Source organism: Chanos chanos, chromosome 12 (genome assembly GCF_902362185.1).
Source record: "Chanos chanos chromosome 12, fChaCha1.1, whole genome shotgun sequence".
Taxonomy (NCBI): Eukaryota; Metazoa; Chordata; class Actinopteri; order Gonorynchiformes; family Chanidae; genus Chanos; species Chanos chanos.
The window spans coordinates 4,334,759-4,351,343 of NC_044506.1; the positions used below are offsets into that span (position 1 = coordinate 4,334,759).

A 16,585-nucleotide genomic window follows, 5' to 3' on the forward strand; every position below is an offset into this window, starting at 1 on the left:
TATTCGACATTAATACACTATTTTTCGTGGCAAGCCATCTGGGATAATCTATCTCTCTCTAAACGGAAATCGCTGTGGGGAGCCATTTGTCTGTTTTTGTCTTCCCCATGCTTTGAGCATGAGCAACAATCACGAAAACAATCCATTCAAATCGCAATTTTTCAAGAATGTCTTATGCAGCGCGTCATATGTATATACAGTTATATGTGTATTATTTCGCGCTGTAATCCTTTAAAATGATTGATGTATCAGAACTCTAGGGTGAGGAGGACATCCAACCAAAACAGTTTTTCCCAGGCCTGGCCCCTCAAGGCCTGCAGCTCTCAGTATTTTAATTCTCTCTGAGTTCTACGCCACCTGCTTGAGCACAGCAAACTTATTAGCTGATGAGTTAAATCAGCTGTGTTAGAGCAAGCAGAAGACATGTAAAATGTCCAGTTTCTTATGCAGCAGCAGCATAAGAAAACACAAAAATGGAATACACATCAACAGAGGTAGCAAAGTAAAAGTAGAAGTACTTATCCTAAACAAAAAAAATGACTTTAAGGAATATCCCTCCTGAAAGATATTTAAGTAAGAGTAAAAGAGTCACTCACTTACAATGTACAAAAACGGTTGTTAGTTTAACTCTACTTAGAGTATTTGTTTTTTAGCAAGAGTACTTCTACTTTTACTTTCACCACCTCTACTCATCAAAATGTCTGTCTTTCACATACACAGTAATATGCAGCAAGGCTTAGTTTAAGAGTAGCTGATGACCAGTGACTAAAAGGCATTAGTTACAATGCGAGAGAGTTGTTTTAGTACAAAGGCAGGGGCATAGACAGAGGTGTGAGTCGAGTGGATAAGTGTTCATATAATACAGTCATTATGCAGTCATTGCTGTAAAAAAAATAAAATAAAATAAACAGTCAGACTTCCAATAACAGGCTAAATTTAACATGTCAAACTTCATTAACAACCTTTATGAAATTATTATGAAAATGTCTGCTTTTATCCTTTTTTCTTATTCATTGTGTTGATTTTAGGATTCATTTTCAGTCCTTTCTTTTGCTCTGTTGAGTGAAGGTTAATGAAATTCTCAAGGTGTAGTATTTCAAAATCTAACAAGGCGCTGCCTTCACATATGAATCAGTTTGGGCACTGAGCACTGCTAGTAGCATGCAAAACACGTGAATAATTCTGTGTTCTGGCCATTCTGTACAATAATGAAAGACAGTGAACACCACACTTGCACTTTTTCAATTCTTTGTTTGTCAGACCTGGCTCGAAAGAAAAACCCTTTTGCTATGAAAAAGCAGTAAAATGTATATGAATGACTTGGCATCCGTAGAATAGATTAGACCTAGTAACGGTGTTATGTAAATTTCACTGTTTGGTATAGTCAGCAGATGACAAGATCCTACTTTTACATTTTGTGTACTATCTTAAAACAAATTTGCTTGTTTGTTTGTGTTGGACTAGGTCAGAAAGATTACTATCGCAGAAGACCTTGTAATAGGACAGACTTCAAGATTTCGTAACTGTTTCACCCTTAATTTAAACTGTGTCAGTTTTACATGAGCACAACCGTTTGTAATCCAGACCTCTCTCTCTTTCCTTTTCTTTCTTTCTCTCTGGTCTCTCCTTTAGTACTCAGATCTGGAGAGGGCCATCGACACTCTGGTCACAAATTTCCATGCTGCCTCTGCAGACAATAGCGCCACTCTGAAGACAGAGGAATTTAAAGGCCTTCTTTCCTCCCAGTTGCCCAACTTGGTCAAGGTAAGCCCTCCTGTCGATCCCGGTTGCATCAATCTATCAAAGGGTGTGAACCTCTAAGGGTGAAGCATGGTCAACCAGTTAGTGTAGTCAGAACTGAGCCCAGTGGAAGGCAGAAACACAGGGTGTTGCCCAAACAGGAGGGAATGTAGGCTTTGCTATGCATCATTCTTGTGGAGAACATAAATCCCTGTCAAGGAATAGAAACTGACATTGCTTAAAGAGTGTGAAAAGTATCTTTTGGAGGTCATGTTGTGGCAAGCCATGGTGGCTGTCAAAAGCCTAAGGCAGAATTTCTTGGAAGGTAAACATTGCTTTTAAAATTTAACAGAGAGCATAACAGAGAGTTTTCCGTCCCCATGTCAGTAGTTGAAGCAAGGGATTTTTTTTCTGCTTGTGTTAAACAAAGGAATTAGCTTGAGATCTTAAAAAGATACTAATTCCATTTATTGCTTTCCTGAAGGCTTTTACCATGCAGAAAAACATTGTTGGTTTATTGTTCCAATGAAGTATCCACAGCCCTGGTACATTTAAAAAGTTACGCACTGGTCATGATCTTGCATGCATGGACTTCTTGAAAAATGAGAAAAATTAGAGTTTAGGGAAAGAGAATTACAGGTTGTCGAGGGAGGTTGAAAACTAAGCCCGTTATCAAAGCCATATGTTTAGAACATCTGCCACATGTATGCTGTCAGACTTTCAAATACAACAACAACAAACCTGATAGGTTTTATCTCAGTAACATTTCACAATATTGTTTCAGCTGTAGAATCATGACGGGAAATATTTTACCTAACTGCTCTTCCAATTCTTCAGAAATGATGCCATATTAAAGTCGTTACCTTTTATTTGCAGACTGTTTCTAGAACACTCAAAATGCTGGAAAACATCTCCTGAGAGTGTTTTGGTTCAGAAATGCAACATGCAATTAGACATAATGACCACCTGAGGGCAACAAACTCAACGATCTTTGTCACAGGAGAAAGACACTGGATTATACACATACACACACACACACACACACATACATATATACATATATATGTGTGTGTGTGTGTATATATACGTATGTATGTATGTTTGTATGTTCTCTCTCTCTCTCTCTCTCTCTCTCTCTCTCTCTCTGAGAGAGATAGAACTAACAGCTGTGAAAACAAGCAACAGTGAGCCATTGTTTTTAAATGTTGATTTATACTGTTATGTGTTCATTTGGTTCAACTCACCATTATGCTTCTGCCTGTGACCCTGCTAGACTTCAGGTACGGACGGGCTTGGAGAAGTGCTGAAGCAGATGGGAGTGAATGATGGGGAGGGAATCACGTTCAAACACTTCTGGAACCTGATCCAGACTGTGGCCACCAGTCAACACGGCCTACTCAGTCATGAGAAGGTCTCCAAGTGTAGCTGCGTGCTACTGTGAGGGTTCAGGCCTTACACAGCGAGCAGCAGACCAGGCCAGACAGGGAGAGGAAAAGAACATGTTGGCCACTCAAAATCTAGCTTTCTCGTGTCAGTGTATTGTACCCCAAACCACTTAATTGCCCACAGACCACTAACATCTCCTTTTTTTCTTCTGGTTTTTTTTTTTTCCCCGAAGAAAACTTGACCTGACACATTTTGTAGAAGGAAAACGCCTGTTCTACTCTGTAGTTCTTTGTAGTTCATCAAAAGTGAAACTTCGATCTATTTTCCCTCATTTGCAGTTGTCAAAACTAAACCCACCACATTTTTTCCATCCAGGTTTGGTGTTTTTCCACTATGTCATAGTCTGTAGACGAAATTAATGGAATGCCATAACCTTTTATACCACTCCTTAAGATTAAAATGCATTTGTTATTTTGTTTTCTACTTCTGATCATACAAGTGAAAATACTCTTTATCTCCATGTTGTGTGTTTTAGTGGAATTGTCACATCATTGTATTTATATTTTGTAACGTTCTTTGGCCAATATAAAAAAAAAATGCATTAACATCCTGCAGTCATTAATTTTCGTATAATAAAACTCAAATTAAAATGCACTTCTTGTTTTAGTTTCATCACTTTTACTTTGTAACGATGCTATTTTTTTTAATTGTTGAATACCATTCAGTTTTATTACCCATCTAAATCAAAAGACACTCACTCATCTCTTCTAGTTTATGTGTTGAATATAGTTTGATATTTGTGAACACCTCTTGCATATTTGTAAATTTCCACTTGAAGTATTCCCAATAGATATCCTGTCACATTCATGGCACAAATGGCACGTCAATGATCAATAACACTCAATTTACATGCTCTTTATAAAAGGCCACTATCCCAATTTGCATCAGCACTCTCTCAATTTACATGAGCAGATTACGTTTGAAGAGGTAGTCATAGGAAACGGGTGTATTTACCTTGATGGTGAAAATGTATTATCCACTGAGTAAGTAGTTGTGCAACACACCTCCACAACACATACAAAAACACAGCCTTAAGAACAGTCAAATATTCAAATGTTTATTTAAGGTCAGAAAAACATATGCAGGCCTGAATTCAAACAACTACATTTGCAATCAATTAGCATTTTTGATGATTCTAAATAATTACTGATATGTCTGCTAAAGTTTCTTTTTTGTTATAAACTAACTTTGAAATGAATCAGAAGTAAAATGGAGAAATTCAAATTGATATTTAACTTCGTACAATCATTGTAGTCTGTATGTGTGAATGATTAACACAGGAGGACTATATCTTACAACATATCATTCATATGGCTCCGCCACAGGAGGACCCATACACCCTCTGGCCAACTTCTTTCCTTCTACAGTCCCACGGAAAGCTTCGATAAAAGATGAAAACACATATTTATTCATCACTTTCACTTTTCCAAAGATGCCGATCTCTGTGTTCTCATCGTGATCGACGACCGCCATCAGCTTCTTTGATCTGTTGTATAAGGAATTCTCCTTGGCAACCACCATATCTAGCCACAGAATTTTTTCACGTTTGCGTATCTCATCCCCATTGACTACGGTGCATCCGTAGAAACCACGCCTATAGTGCACAGGCCAGGGGTCCTCTGCTGCCATTGGATAGTCGTCCCCGACAAATGCCATGCAGATGGAATCATCTTCCCCCTTTGAACGACTAACCTCACAGGCAATGACACTCATAAGGAAGAGCGAGAAGGTTCGGAAGTTCTTCACCGAAGCCGAGAAGACGGCCCTCATGAAATAACGCCCCCAGAGACCACAGTTCTTATCACACTTCTGGACTTGGAATGTCTGGCGGCAAAAGTCATTAAACTCGGATCCTTTTAGACCCTCCCTCAACTCAGCTAAAGTGTAAAGTTCTTTTTGACCTTCAAAGGTCTCTACGAACTCTTGAATCTCATCCAGACTACTAGGATTTACGTACTTGCCCACTAGTGAAGAGTAAAAGGTTCTCCTCTGTACTTTGTATATGTAATTGTTTAGAACGTAATACATGTCAATACTTTCGTCCTCCCTAGCATTGTGCCTGATTTCACGGACAAGGTCTAGGATTGATGTGATGTGTCTGATGGGAATTCCCTGGCTGGGTTTCTGGTCATTCAACCAGTACTGTGAGAGGCCGTCTGCCGGATAATACTCTGGGGCGCGTCTTTTCTCGTTTTCCTCAAAGAACAGACTCCAGGTGAGCCCCTCCAGACAGTCAATGTAGGTGTATTTCTTACGGAAGTCAGCAGGGACAAACATTTGGGGATGTGTTGGCCAGTCCAGAACTTCTTGATAGAGCGGACGACCTTTGTAATTGTTAATAACCACACCTTTCTCTCCCTGACCCACTTTTGTGAGAAGGTTCCCTTCCTGGTCTAGCCGGGCAATGACTTCCTTGCTGAGATCTTTGTGGCGCCAGACATCTCCCTCACTGGTCAGTATCTCCCCAGAGGGACTTATAGAAAGCTGAGAGCGTTGCAGATGCAGTTTGGTTTCCACCTTGATGACTCTTAGTTTGTCCAGCAGTCGTCGGGCAAACTCGTGATCACTTCCAAGGTCGCAACCAATCAGCCTCAAGGTCTGTAAATGTCCATCCTTAATTTTCATCGAAACTACTATCCCGGCAATTTCTTCGGGCGTGTAACCACCCAGCTTGGTAACCCCATTGGTTCCTCTGTGACCATGGCCGACCAGTATCACGCAACTGTCTTTGGTCAAATCAACCTCAGATCCTATTACTACACCCAGTACTCCCTTATGGTAGCGGTACAGCGTTGACCCCGTAGGATGTTTTTGGAAGAGGAACAGAGCTGATTTATTTACTACTGGGTCATCTTCTAGTGCCACAATGTTCTGATGATCACAGCCAGTTGATTTGTCCACTGCAGTAACATTTCCCACTGTTTTCTGTGAGCTACCAAAATGTGATGGACTTGGCAGAGCTTTTGACTCATATGCTGAAGTTTTGACAGAAGAAACATTGCTTCTGTATGTAGAGGATGGAGTGGACTGACCGCTGTTTTGAAAGCTCTTTGGAGAGGCCTTAAAATGAGATGTCACAGAACCTGACTCAGCATTCCAGAACGTTCCGGGGCAAACATTGCTTTGAAGCTCAGCCTGATCTTTTGCTTCTCCAGAGAGCGACCATGGGAAAACAATGAGCTTATCTTTTGATTGTCTAAAGATGTAAATAAAAAAGAGAAATTTGAATTGAATTAGGGGTTGTCTGTGACACTTTGCATAAGGTAGCCTCTGGAACACTGATGTGTCTCCTTTCAGTGGTTATATTCACATATGTTAAGTGTGAATGCAATCAAATCAAATAGTTCCCAATACGTAATTCTTCCATTGTTGACTTACAACATTATTTTAAGTGATAGTTAAGTTAAATATTCTGCATTTCTGAATACGAGTAAAAACTCAAGCTGAGTTTAATGGCAAAACAAAGACAAAATCTTCTGGTGGAATGAGACAGCAAAACAGCAAAAATTTTTAACATTCACATGAATGTATGTGTCAAAGCAAAGGCAGGTAAAGTAAATCAATTTTGAGAGGTAATGTGTTACCTCTTGGCTGGGCAGGACTCGGCTATCACACAGCTCTCACTCAGGTGCATGCCTACAAGAACAGCTTTCTTTCATTAATCTTCATAAACAGTTTATTTCCTGAAAGCACAGGAAGTGCAATCTTTTCAGTGTTCAGCACCAATAAAATCTAAGATATATCACATACCTGCTGCAGCTGGCTGGTGCTTGAAAGAGAAGGCGATGAAAATTGAGACGAGAAGAACCTGCAGAGTCTTCATTCTGTCTTTCAATGCAACTGAACAGTTTGCTCTCTCAGCTTCATAATCTCACACACATAGGCAAATAACCACCCTTCCATATACTCACATGTTTAAAAGCCCATACTGTCTGACACACGGTGACGTTCGGGCGATAGTCTGCTATCTCAAAGCCCATTAAGTGAGATAACAGGAGTGGCACAATGGTGACTAGCAAAAGGGAAAACCTGTTCATGACACAGTAAAGTGAATAATAACTATATATAATTTGTCAACTGTTGCAAGTTTACAGAAATTTATACAAAAGAGCTTAAGTTTATAAGAAAAACATCATCCATAAACATCATTTACTGGTTTGACATCCAAACCAAGCTATGTAAGGTGAAGAAAATCCGACAACATGGTAGGTGCGCTTAGTCGATTTTGGTCTAACACACTTAATTGCATACGACTGAGACTTAAGTATAGTTAACCTTTTTTTCTTTATGACAATATCCCAGTGACCTCAAATCTTCAATTCAGTTCTATTAAGCAGTGATATCTAGCTTCTGTTCTCATCCTTTAGGATATTCTAAATTTGAAAGTCAGTTCTCTATATGTAAAAAAGGCCACATATGCATGTGTTTTCTGACATCAGTATAGCATTAAGAAGTGATTAATAGGATATTAAGGATATTAGTAATGTTCTCCACTGTTAGTAATCCATTAACAGAAAATTATGAAATCTTCAGCGCAAAAGTGCTTAATATGATCATATGTCATGCCCTGTTCCTCTCTGTTTCCTTAGTTCGTCCCGTTCCCCCTCTAGTGGTCAGTTTTGTTTAGTGTGTCTGCTACGTCCCGGTTTCTTTGTTCAGTCTTGTTCATTTCAATCATTGATTCCACCTGTTTTCAGTTAGCTCTGCCTCATTTAGCTATTTATAAGTACTCCTTCTTTTTCCCTGGGTTTTTTTTTTTTTTTAAAAAGCGTTTACCTTGGGTAACGTTGGTTTCTTTGCCTGCCTGAAAACCTGAGAACTGCAATTTGTAAATTCTTGAAGCCTTTTTTTTGTTATGTTTATTATAAATAAAGAGAACATTGACCTGCATTTGCATACAGCCTCTTTCAACAAGCGTGACATCATCATTCTCTGTTCACCCCTCCTCATTCACACGCTTTAAGCTGTTAACCTCAAAGTAGCACATACTGCATGACACCTGTGGTTGTCATTTCAAGTTTCTGAGTATATTGGTCATATGCATTGTGCCACTCACAAAGTCACAGTTCCTTTGATTTTGAGAGTAACTGCAAATGCATTTGTTTTTTGTGCATCACTGTACTGAGACTTCAAAGCACTGCGCTAATGATGCATCACATCATTTAAAAAAACACAACAAAACACATAACTACAACGTATCAAAGCATATTCTGGTAAGAGTAAAACACATCTCTAAGTAATGAGGGATTATTGTACAAACAGAGAAGTGCTGGAACTGCTCCAGTCAAAAAAAAAGCTTCACAAAGGTCATTACTCAAAGGTCATTTGTGAACCACACATACATCAACGTATCAGATTAAAGGCATGAATAACAGAACTTGAATATTAAATTAATGCAAGAGTGATCAAAAGTAAAAAAAAAACATGTCTTGATGTCCTTGTTCAAGCAAGTGGAAAACTTGCCCTTTAGAGCATCTGTCATCCCAGTTGTGTGCTTACATTCCACAGCAGATAGCGGAATGACTTTAAAAGTAGTGTGGTCTTATTCTTTAAAGTAGTGCACATGAAGGCCCGCTGCTTGCTCATTTCAGATTTTATTCTAGTTATTCTGGATTGGTATATGTGTAATTATGTGGATCTCTCAATTGTTGCCTTGAGGTAATTTGTTCTTTGATGTGTATGTACTCACTCATGAGTCTCTTGATGTTTAACACTGTAGTGCTGTGCTATTGCCAAAAGCTACTGCCAAAGGGCAATCAATTGATCGATCGATCAGCCAGTCAATCACAGTGACACGCTTTATGAAACATGCGAAAAGAATCTCAGCTTAGCCTGTTTAAAGAGACATACAGAGGAACATCAGGTTTCACTGATGAATACTGTGATGAAGTTTATTAGGAATAGTTATTAGTTATGCTTTTGTTTATCATATTTTCACAGCAAATCTCCAAGATGTACTGTCCTATAACTTTGCTGCTAGCTCCAAAGACTCTGCTTAAACCTTTCATTAACAATCACCTTCATTTCATCATCTGGATTCTAACAGTCATAACATCCTCTGAAGATTGCAGAGTAGCTCTTGGTTCAGGAGCTCAACCCACAGTTGTTTTCAGCCACAAAATGACCACTGATCTACACAGAGCAACAGATATGCACATTGCACACCCTACCCCCTTCACCGCATTACAGTGATATATACGCAAGTGTAATGAAAGGCACTGATCAGAGAGGCAAGCATCTCCACAGGGAAACAAAAGGTAAGAGCGTCCTTCATTCATTGTAGTAATGCACCGGTCGCTAAGTCACTTATTAGAACAGTGAATTTGAATTCTGAATTTGACGCACTTCCACTAAATCTTTTTCCTTTTTCCCAAAAAATAAAAAGTTAAAAAAGAAAAAAAAAAACATACAATAATATATAACTGAACCACCACAACGATATAAGGAAACTTCTTCTTTCAGCTCTGATCAGCATCTCTCTGACTAATTGGTGTGTACTTGCCGTTTTATGCAGATCTCTCTTTTTTTTTAACGCTGTTGTAAACTTTAAGCTGTGCTGTTGTGGACGAATTTTTCTCAGGCATGAAATATATATATATATGTATGTATATATATAGTGTTTTGTGTCCCATAACAGGGGCAGGCTGTTTTGCTGGATGGCATGGCCCATGCATAGCCTAACAGCTGATAAACCTTTGATTTTTTTTGGTCTCTTTCTGGATTTTGACCTCATCAGACTCACTTAAATTAGATTATATTCTGTCATTCCTTTTCTTCGATCTAATATCTTGCAATGTCTGTACTGAAACTGGAAACTGGCTTTTATTATAATTTTTAATGCCATTCATCATTTATAGCACATATTAGCTTTAGATGGTAAATACCAGTGAGTTTGTTTGCATAATGGTGGTTTGTGACAGACAAAAATTTAAATTTCAGCTTAAACTTAAATATATTTAGCTATTTCTTCACTTCAAAGTGTAATTCTTTAGACAAAGTTCATCGACCAGATCTATGCTCAGGCCTTTCATCAATGTTTGCTACTCCTCATACTTTTCTGTGCATATATATCATAATTGCCTCTTGTAAAGAAATAAAATCTTACAAATGTTCTAGAATGTGCTGTGAGAGGGTTTTATGGATGTGGTTTTGTTTTTGCTCAGATGTGTGATTTCTCATTAGCTTGAGAATGGGAAGATGTAGAAAAACATGACACAAGAACCACAGGCACTATATATGGTAACACTTTGCACCAGTGGTTGATAGAAGAAAACCTAGCTCAAGAGGTGTAAATGCAAATGTGGGATTCTAAAGAGCAATGGTCCTACTTAGAGAATTTGCTCTCCTGACCTTGAACTTTTCTCAGAGCTGTGACAGTGTCAATACATGTGCTATGAAGGCCTGGCCATGAATGGATCTACACTGGCATCTTTCACAGAGTATCATAAATATCAAACGTAGAATATTCCAGTGCATGAGAGCTCAGATAAAATACTAATGTTTCACATAACTGCATACATTAGACGGGTGGTTTTTGTTGAAAACACATGCCATTTTTGCTGTGTTAGGGAACAGCATGCCTCTCTACTAATTTAACGTGACGCTCATTAACAGCGGCAGCTCCAGTGAAGACACCTCTGGATTCTCATCCTATTCATCTTCATCATCATCTCTTTCAAGCACCAGCACATGTGCCTCAGGTACATGGATATTAATATGTCCATTTTACATCTTGGATTTAATGGTGATAATCATGGCAAAGACCATTCTGACAGTGCTCCCAGGGAAGAAGCTGCATAACTGTTTTCCTTTGTTATGAAAGAGCTGGTCTCAGAGGCTTGCACGACAGTGCACATATATATATATATATATATATATATATATATATATATATATATAATGGTAGAATGGTAATAGATGGCCCATAGTATAATCATCTCTCTATGTCGTCACATGGTTTCAGAAGGACCTGGAGGAAGACTAACAAATCCACAACCTGAATATCAGCCATTAACATCTCACTAAGATCTGTTTCTTCTAACCATGGCAAACACAGGAATGGGCAAATGGGCCTGTCTGACATTCTTGTACATGAACCCAAGCATGACTGGGTGTGAATTGTTTGATTACCTCAGGAACCACATTTGTCTAGAAGCACCAACATTATTTCCCTTGTGTAATCAGTTTTTTTCAGTTTAGTGGGCTGGTTATCTGTGTGTCTTCACCTTGCCAATGATCAGATATACAAAATGAAATAAGACATTTTGAACATCACTATGATAACCACTTGAGGGTGACAGAGTACTGCACATGCCTGTTATGGTCAACACACATCCCCTTAACCACCCTGCGTTATAAACAGAACAATATGCTTGGCAAAATGACGGGAGAGTAACATAAATAATAAAGTGAATATAACTGATGCATTATCAGACTATATTTAGCATGTTAAATATTTATGTTATCAGAGTGAACCACTTAAAATCTCTTTAACTGGTTTCAGTTTACAGACATGAATTTGAATCCCTGCCAGACTGTAGACACAGGTGAGGTTAAAAGCATGTTCAAGCAAAGTGAATTGAAAGAGTGACAGGATTTGACCTCAGAACTTTTCTGGAATCTGATTCAGACAAACTTAACACAAGACTCTGACACCTCTAAGGGTTAGTATTGTCTGCTCATGTAATACCCAGTGTCACACCCTGGTCCCCCCCCCCCCTTTGCTGTTTATTCTTTGTTTATGCAATCCCCGATTTTAATTAGTTAACCTTGTAAGTCAATCTTTGGTGACACCTGGTTCAGTTAATCTAGTCCTGTTCTGTTCTATATAAGTACTCCCAGTTTTTCCTCATTTTTTTCCCCTAGTTTTTGATCAAGTGGAATCGTAGTGTCAACGTGATGTCTTAACCTGAAGTCTGTGTCAAGAATCCTGAATCCTGAAGCCTTAATAACTAAAACAGATGGCTCTATACAGGTGTTGTATGGTTCTGTAACTAAGCGCACTGAGGTGATTTTGAATAGTGACAATCTCTGCTGGCCAGAGACATTCAGGTTTGGGCCTATTAAGTTTTGAGGGTAAAAAAAAACCCACATTTAAGGTGTATAATGCAGACAGTTATTGGAACAGTGATCTCTCTAGGACATGCTCTGTCAGTCTTAGAAGTGGGATAAGGGGGAGAGCTTAAAGACACAAGAAACATGGAGAAACTGCTGTGCAAGACAACAACACAATGAAATTATGATGGCAATACCCTGAATATAAAACAATATTAAAGACCATTAAAACGGTTACTCAAAGTGCAGTCCAGTGTGCTAATAAAGACTAAGCAATTAGCAGCATACATGTAGGCATCACTGTACTATTGGAATGAGCAATGCATTTTTGTTGTTGTTGTTTTTTTTAAAGGTAGCAGTGAGGCGGAACATTCTAGTTTGTTTTAGTTGCTCTGGGGTATCGGTGAGACAGTGTCCGTTTTCGCCGTTTGGAACGAGACAAGGCTCATTGCTCCTGTTTTACCTGCTCCTGTTTTACCTGTTTTACTTAATACAAGTCGGTAAACTGTAATTAACCATAATTATATACCTCATAGGGCCAGGCTTTATTCATTTATTAAGTGTCTATCCAAGGCCCCCCCCCCAAAACAACAACAATAAAAAAAAGCACCATTCTGCACTAACTGTAACAGACATTTGGTTTATTAAATGCCAGTTTATTAAATGTCAGGTCTCTTTCGAGTGAAGAATATGATATGATATGGCGCCGTTGAGAGACTGCAATGTCCTATGTTTCACTGAAACATGGCTGTCCTGTTTGGTGCCAGACAGAGCCATACAATTTACAATTTACAATTTAGTTATTTGGCAGATGCTTTTTTCCAAAGCGACTTACAATTGGTGCATCAGTCGGATTTCTAATACCTTCAACAGAGATCATAATAAGACTGAGCGTCAAATTGCCCTTTCGCATTGCGCCCCTGGAATACTTTACAAACAGAACTACAAGACAAAGGTTTTTTTTTTTTTTTTTTTTTTTTTTATTCTCTAGGGAAGGGAGGTTAGGCATTGGGGGACAGGTGTGTTCTAAAGAGGTGGGTTTTCAGTTTCCTGCGGAAGATGGTAAGAGACTCCGCAGTCTTGACTGCATGGGGGAGGTCGTTCCACCACCTCGGGGCAATGGCGGAGAAGAGGCGTGGTCGGGAGGAGCGGCTGCCGGGTTCCCGGAGTGAGGGGACCGTCAGTTGTCCGGAGGACGTGGAGCGGAGTTGGGGTGTAAGGCGTTATAAGAGACTGAAGGTATGATGGGGCAGAGCCTCTTGTGGCCTGGTAGGCCAGCACCAGTGTCTTGAACTGGATGCGGGCTGCTACCGGAAGCCAGTGGAGTGCAGTAAGCAGTGGAGTGACATGAGAGTGCTTAGGGAGGTTGAATACCAGGCGTGCAGCGGCGTTCTGCACGAGCTGGAGCGGCCTGATGGCGCAGGCCGGCAAGCCAGCCAGTAGAACGTTGCAGTAGTCCAGGCGGGAGATGACAAGCGCTTGGACCAGGAGCTGGGTTGCCTGTTGCGTGAGGAAAGGGCGGATTCTCCTGATGTTGTATAGGGCGAATCTGCAGGATCGTGTGACTGCTGCGATGTGCCCGGAGTATGTCAGCTGGTTGTCAAGGGTTACGCCAAGGTTTTTGGCTGCTGAGGTGGGAAACACCGCAGATCCCTCGATGGTGATTGTAGTGTCGATCGCTGGGGAGTTCTTAGCAGGAAAAAACAGGAGCTCCGTTTTCTCCGAGTTAAGTTTGAGATGGTTAGCAGACATCCAGGAGGCAATGTCAGCTAGGCAGGCTGCGATGCGAGGTTGAACCTGGGAGTCAGAGGGGGGGAAGGAGAAGAACAGCTGTGTGTCATCAGCGTAGCAGTGGTAAGAGAGGCCATGGGTGGAGATAACCTGGCCAAGTGATCTGGTGTAGAGGGAGAAGAGGAGTGGACCAAGTACTGACCCTTGTGGGACACCTGTGTGTAGAGTGCGGGTGGAGGAGACCGATTCCCTCCAAGAGACCTGGTAGGAACGGTCAGACAGATAGGACTTGAACCATGCGAGTGCAGAACCCGCGAAGCCCAGCCCAGCAAGGGATGAGAGGAGGATCTGGTGGTTGACCGTGTCGAATGCTGCGGAGAGGTCTAGGAGTATGAGGACAGAGCTGAGAGACTTCGCTCTGGCCAAGTGGAGCTCCTCCGTGACAGCAAGGAGGGCCGTCTCGGTGGAGTGGCCGGCTTTGAATCCGGATTGATTTTGATCCAGGAGATTGTGCTGCAGAAGATATGGTGAGAGTTGGTTATATACTGCACGTTCCAAGGTTTTGGAGAGAAACGGTAGGAGAGAGACTGGGCGGTAGCTACTGACATCAGCAGGGTCTTGGCTGGGCTTCTTGAGCAGTGGCTTGACCCGTGCTCTCTTCAGGGCAGAAGGAACCGTACCAGTAGATAGGGAGCTGTTGATCAAGGACGAGATGAAGGGCAGAATGTCGTCCGAGATGGCCTGAAAGAGAGGGGAGGGGATGGGATCAAGAGGACAGGTAGTAGGACGATGGGATTTGATAAGTAAGAGAGCTTCAGCGTCAGATAGAGGGGAGAAGCAGGAGAAGATAGCGGGGGGGGGAGGGTGCAGGATCCGAGGTGGGAGGGGAAGGGGGGAAGGAGTCGCAGATGTCATTGATCTTCTTCTCGAAGAAGGAGACAAAGTCATCAGCAGATGGGGATGAGGGAGGAGGAGGAGGAGGAGGAGAAAGGAGGGAGGAGAAGGTGGAGAAGAGTTTGCGGGTGTTGGAGGAGGCAGAGTTGATCCTAGAGTGGAAAAAGGCAGATTTGGCAGCGGACAGGGTAGAGGAGAAAGAAGAAAGAAGAGAGTGGTAGTGGGACAGGTCGTTGGAGGATCTCGATTTCCGCCATCTCCGTTCAGCCGCGCGAAGTTTGGTTCTGTCGGCACGGATACTATCAGTCAACCAGGGACTGGGAGCGGAGAGGCGAGCCGGTTTGGTGACTGGGGGGCAGAGGGTGTCCAGGGTGGAGGCCAGCGCAGAGAGGACCGTAGAGGACTTCTCTTCCACGGGGAGAAGTGAGAAGGCTCCTACAGATGGGAGAGAGGAGCAGACCATGGAAGAGAAGGCACTAGAGGAGAGAGTGCGAAGGTTACGTCTAGCTGCGAGTGGTAGCTTGGGTGCTGAGGATTTCAGGGAGGGAGAGATCGAGAGAGAGAAGGACATGAAGAAGTGATCTGAGGTTTGAAGCGGTGTGACCGTGAGATCAGGAACTAGGCAGCCTCTTGTGAAGACCAGGTCCAGTTGATTACCGCCCTTGTGTGTTGCAGTGGACTCCACGAGGGTAAAGTCAAAGGACTGAAGGAGGGAGAGTAGGCTGTCAGACTGAGTAGAATTCGGAAGGTTGAAGTCTCCTAGCAGCAGGATGGGAGTGCCATCTTCAGGGAAGGCGCTGAGGAGGATGTCAAGTTCATCTAGGAATGACTGCAGAGGGCCTGGGGGGCGGTAGAGAACAGTCATATGTAGTTTATAAGGGGAATAAACAGAAACAGCATGAAATTCAAACGATGTTGGGGAGATAGAAGGGAGAGATGTTGCTTGGAATCTCCACGAGGGGGAGATCAGGAAGCCAGTTCCCCCACCCCTTCCCGAGGGTCTGGGAGTGTGGGAGAAGGAAAAGGCCGTGGAGAGGGCAGCGGGAGTGGCCGTGTTCTCCGGTGTGATCCACGTCTCGGTGAGGGCCAGAAAGTGCAGGGACATCAAGGAGGCTTGGGCGGAGATGAAGTCGGCCTCTTGTACCGCCGATTGGCAGTTCCAGAGACCACCTGAAATGCCAGTAGCAGTGTTAGCAGAGCGTGGTGGATGGATGAGGTTAGACAGGTTGCGTCAGCGAGGATGCTTTGGACGCCACCTGCGGAGATTGCAAGAGGAAACTTGAACAGGAATAGGGAGATGACACATGATTAGGGTGAGCCGACAAAATCCTTACAGCCATACAGCCGACAAAATCCTTCACCATCTGGCATATGGACAGAACAGCAGAGTCTGATAAATCCAAGGATGGTGGGACCTGCTTTATGACCAACAACAACTGGTGTGATCCCAGGAATGTTAAAGTCACCTCACACTCCTGTTCGCCTCATCTGGAACACTTAACCATAAAGTGACATCCATTTTACCTTCCCCAGGAGTTCACCTCAGTTATGGCTGTTAACATCCCATCGCAAGCCGATATGGACATTGCACTATCAGACCTTCATGATGTGCTTAACAGTCACCTTTCTAAACATCCAGATGCAGCCCTCATAGTGGCCGGTGACTTTAACAAGGCAAACTTAAAATGCGTTATGCCAAATCTCCAGCAACATATCTCAT

General features: G+C 41.8%; 1 protein-coding gene across 1 annotated transcript in view; it reads left to right on the plus strand.

Annotated features, from left to right (window-relative positions):
* The window catches only part of s100v2 (S100 calcium binding protein V2), a 4,710-nt gene extending 1,040 nt beyond the window's left edge, over positions 1-3,670 (plus strand). Inside the window, exons 2-3 of the mRNA XM_030788713.1 lie at positions 1,633-1,764; positions 3,014-3,670. Of these exons, the coding sequence (XP_030644573.1) occupies positions 1,633-1,764; positions 3,014-3,181 (300 nt within the window). The 3' untranslated portion in view covers positions 3,182-3,670. The remainder of the gene's footprint in view (positions 1-1,632; positions 1,765-3,013) is intronic.
* Positions 3,671-16,585: the final 12,915 nt, after the last annotated feature.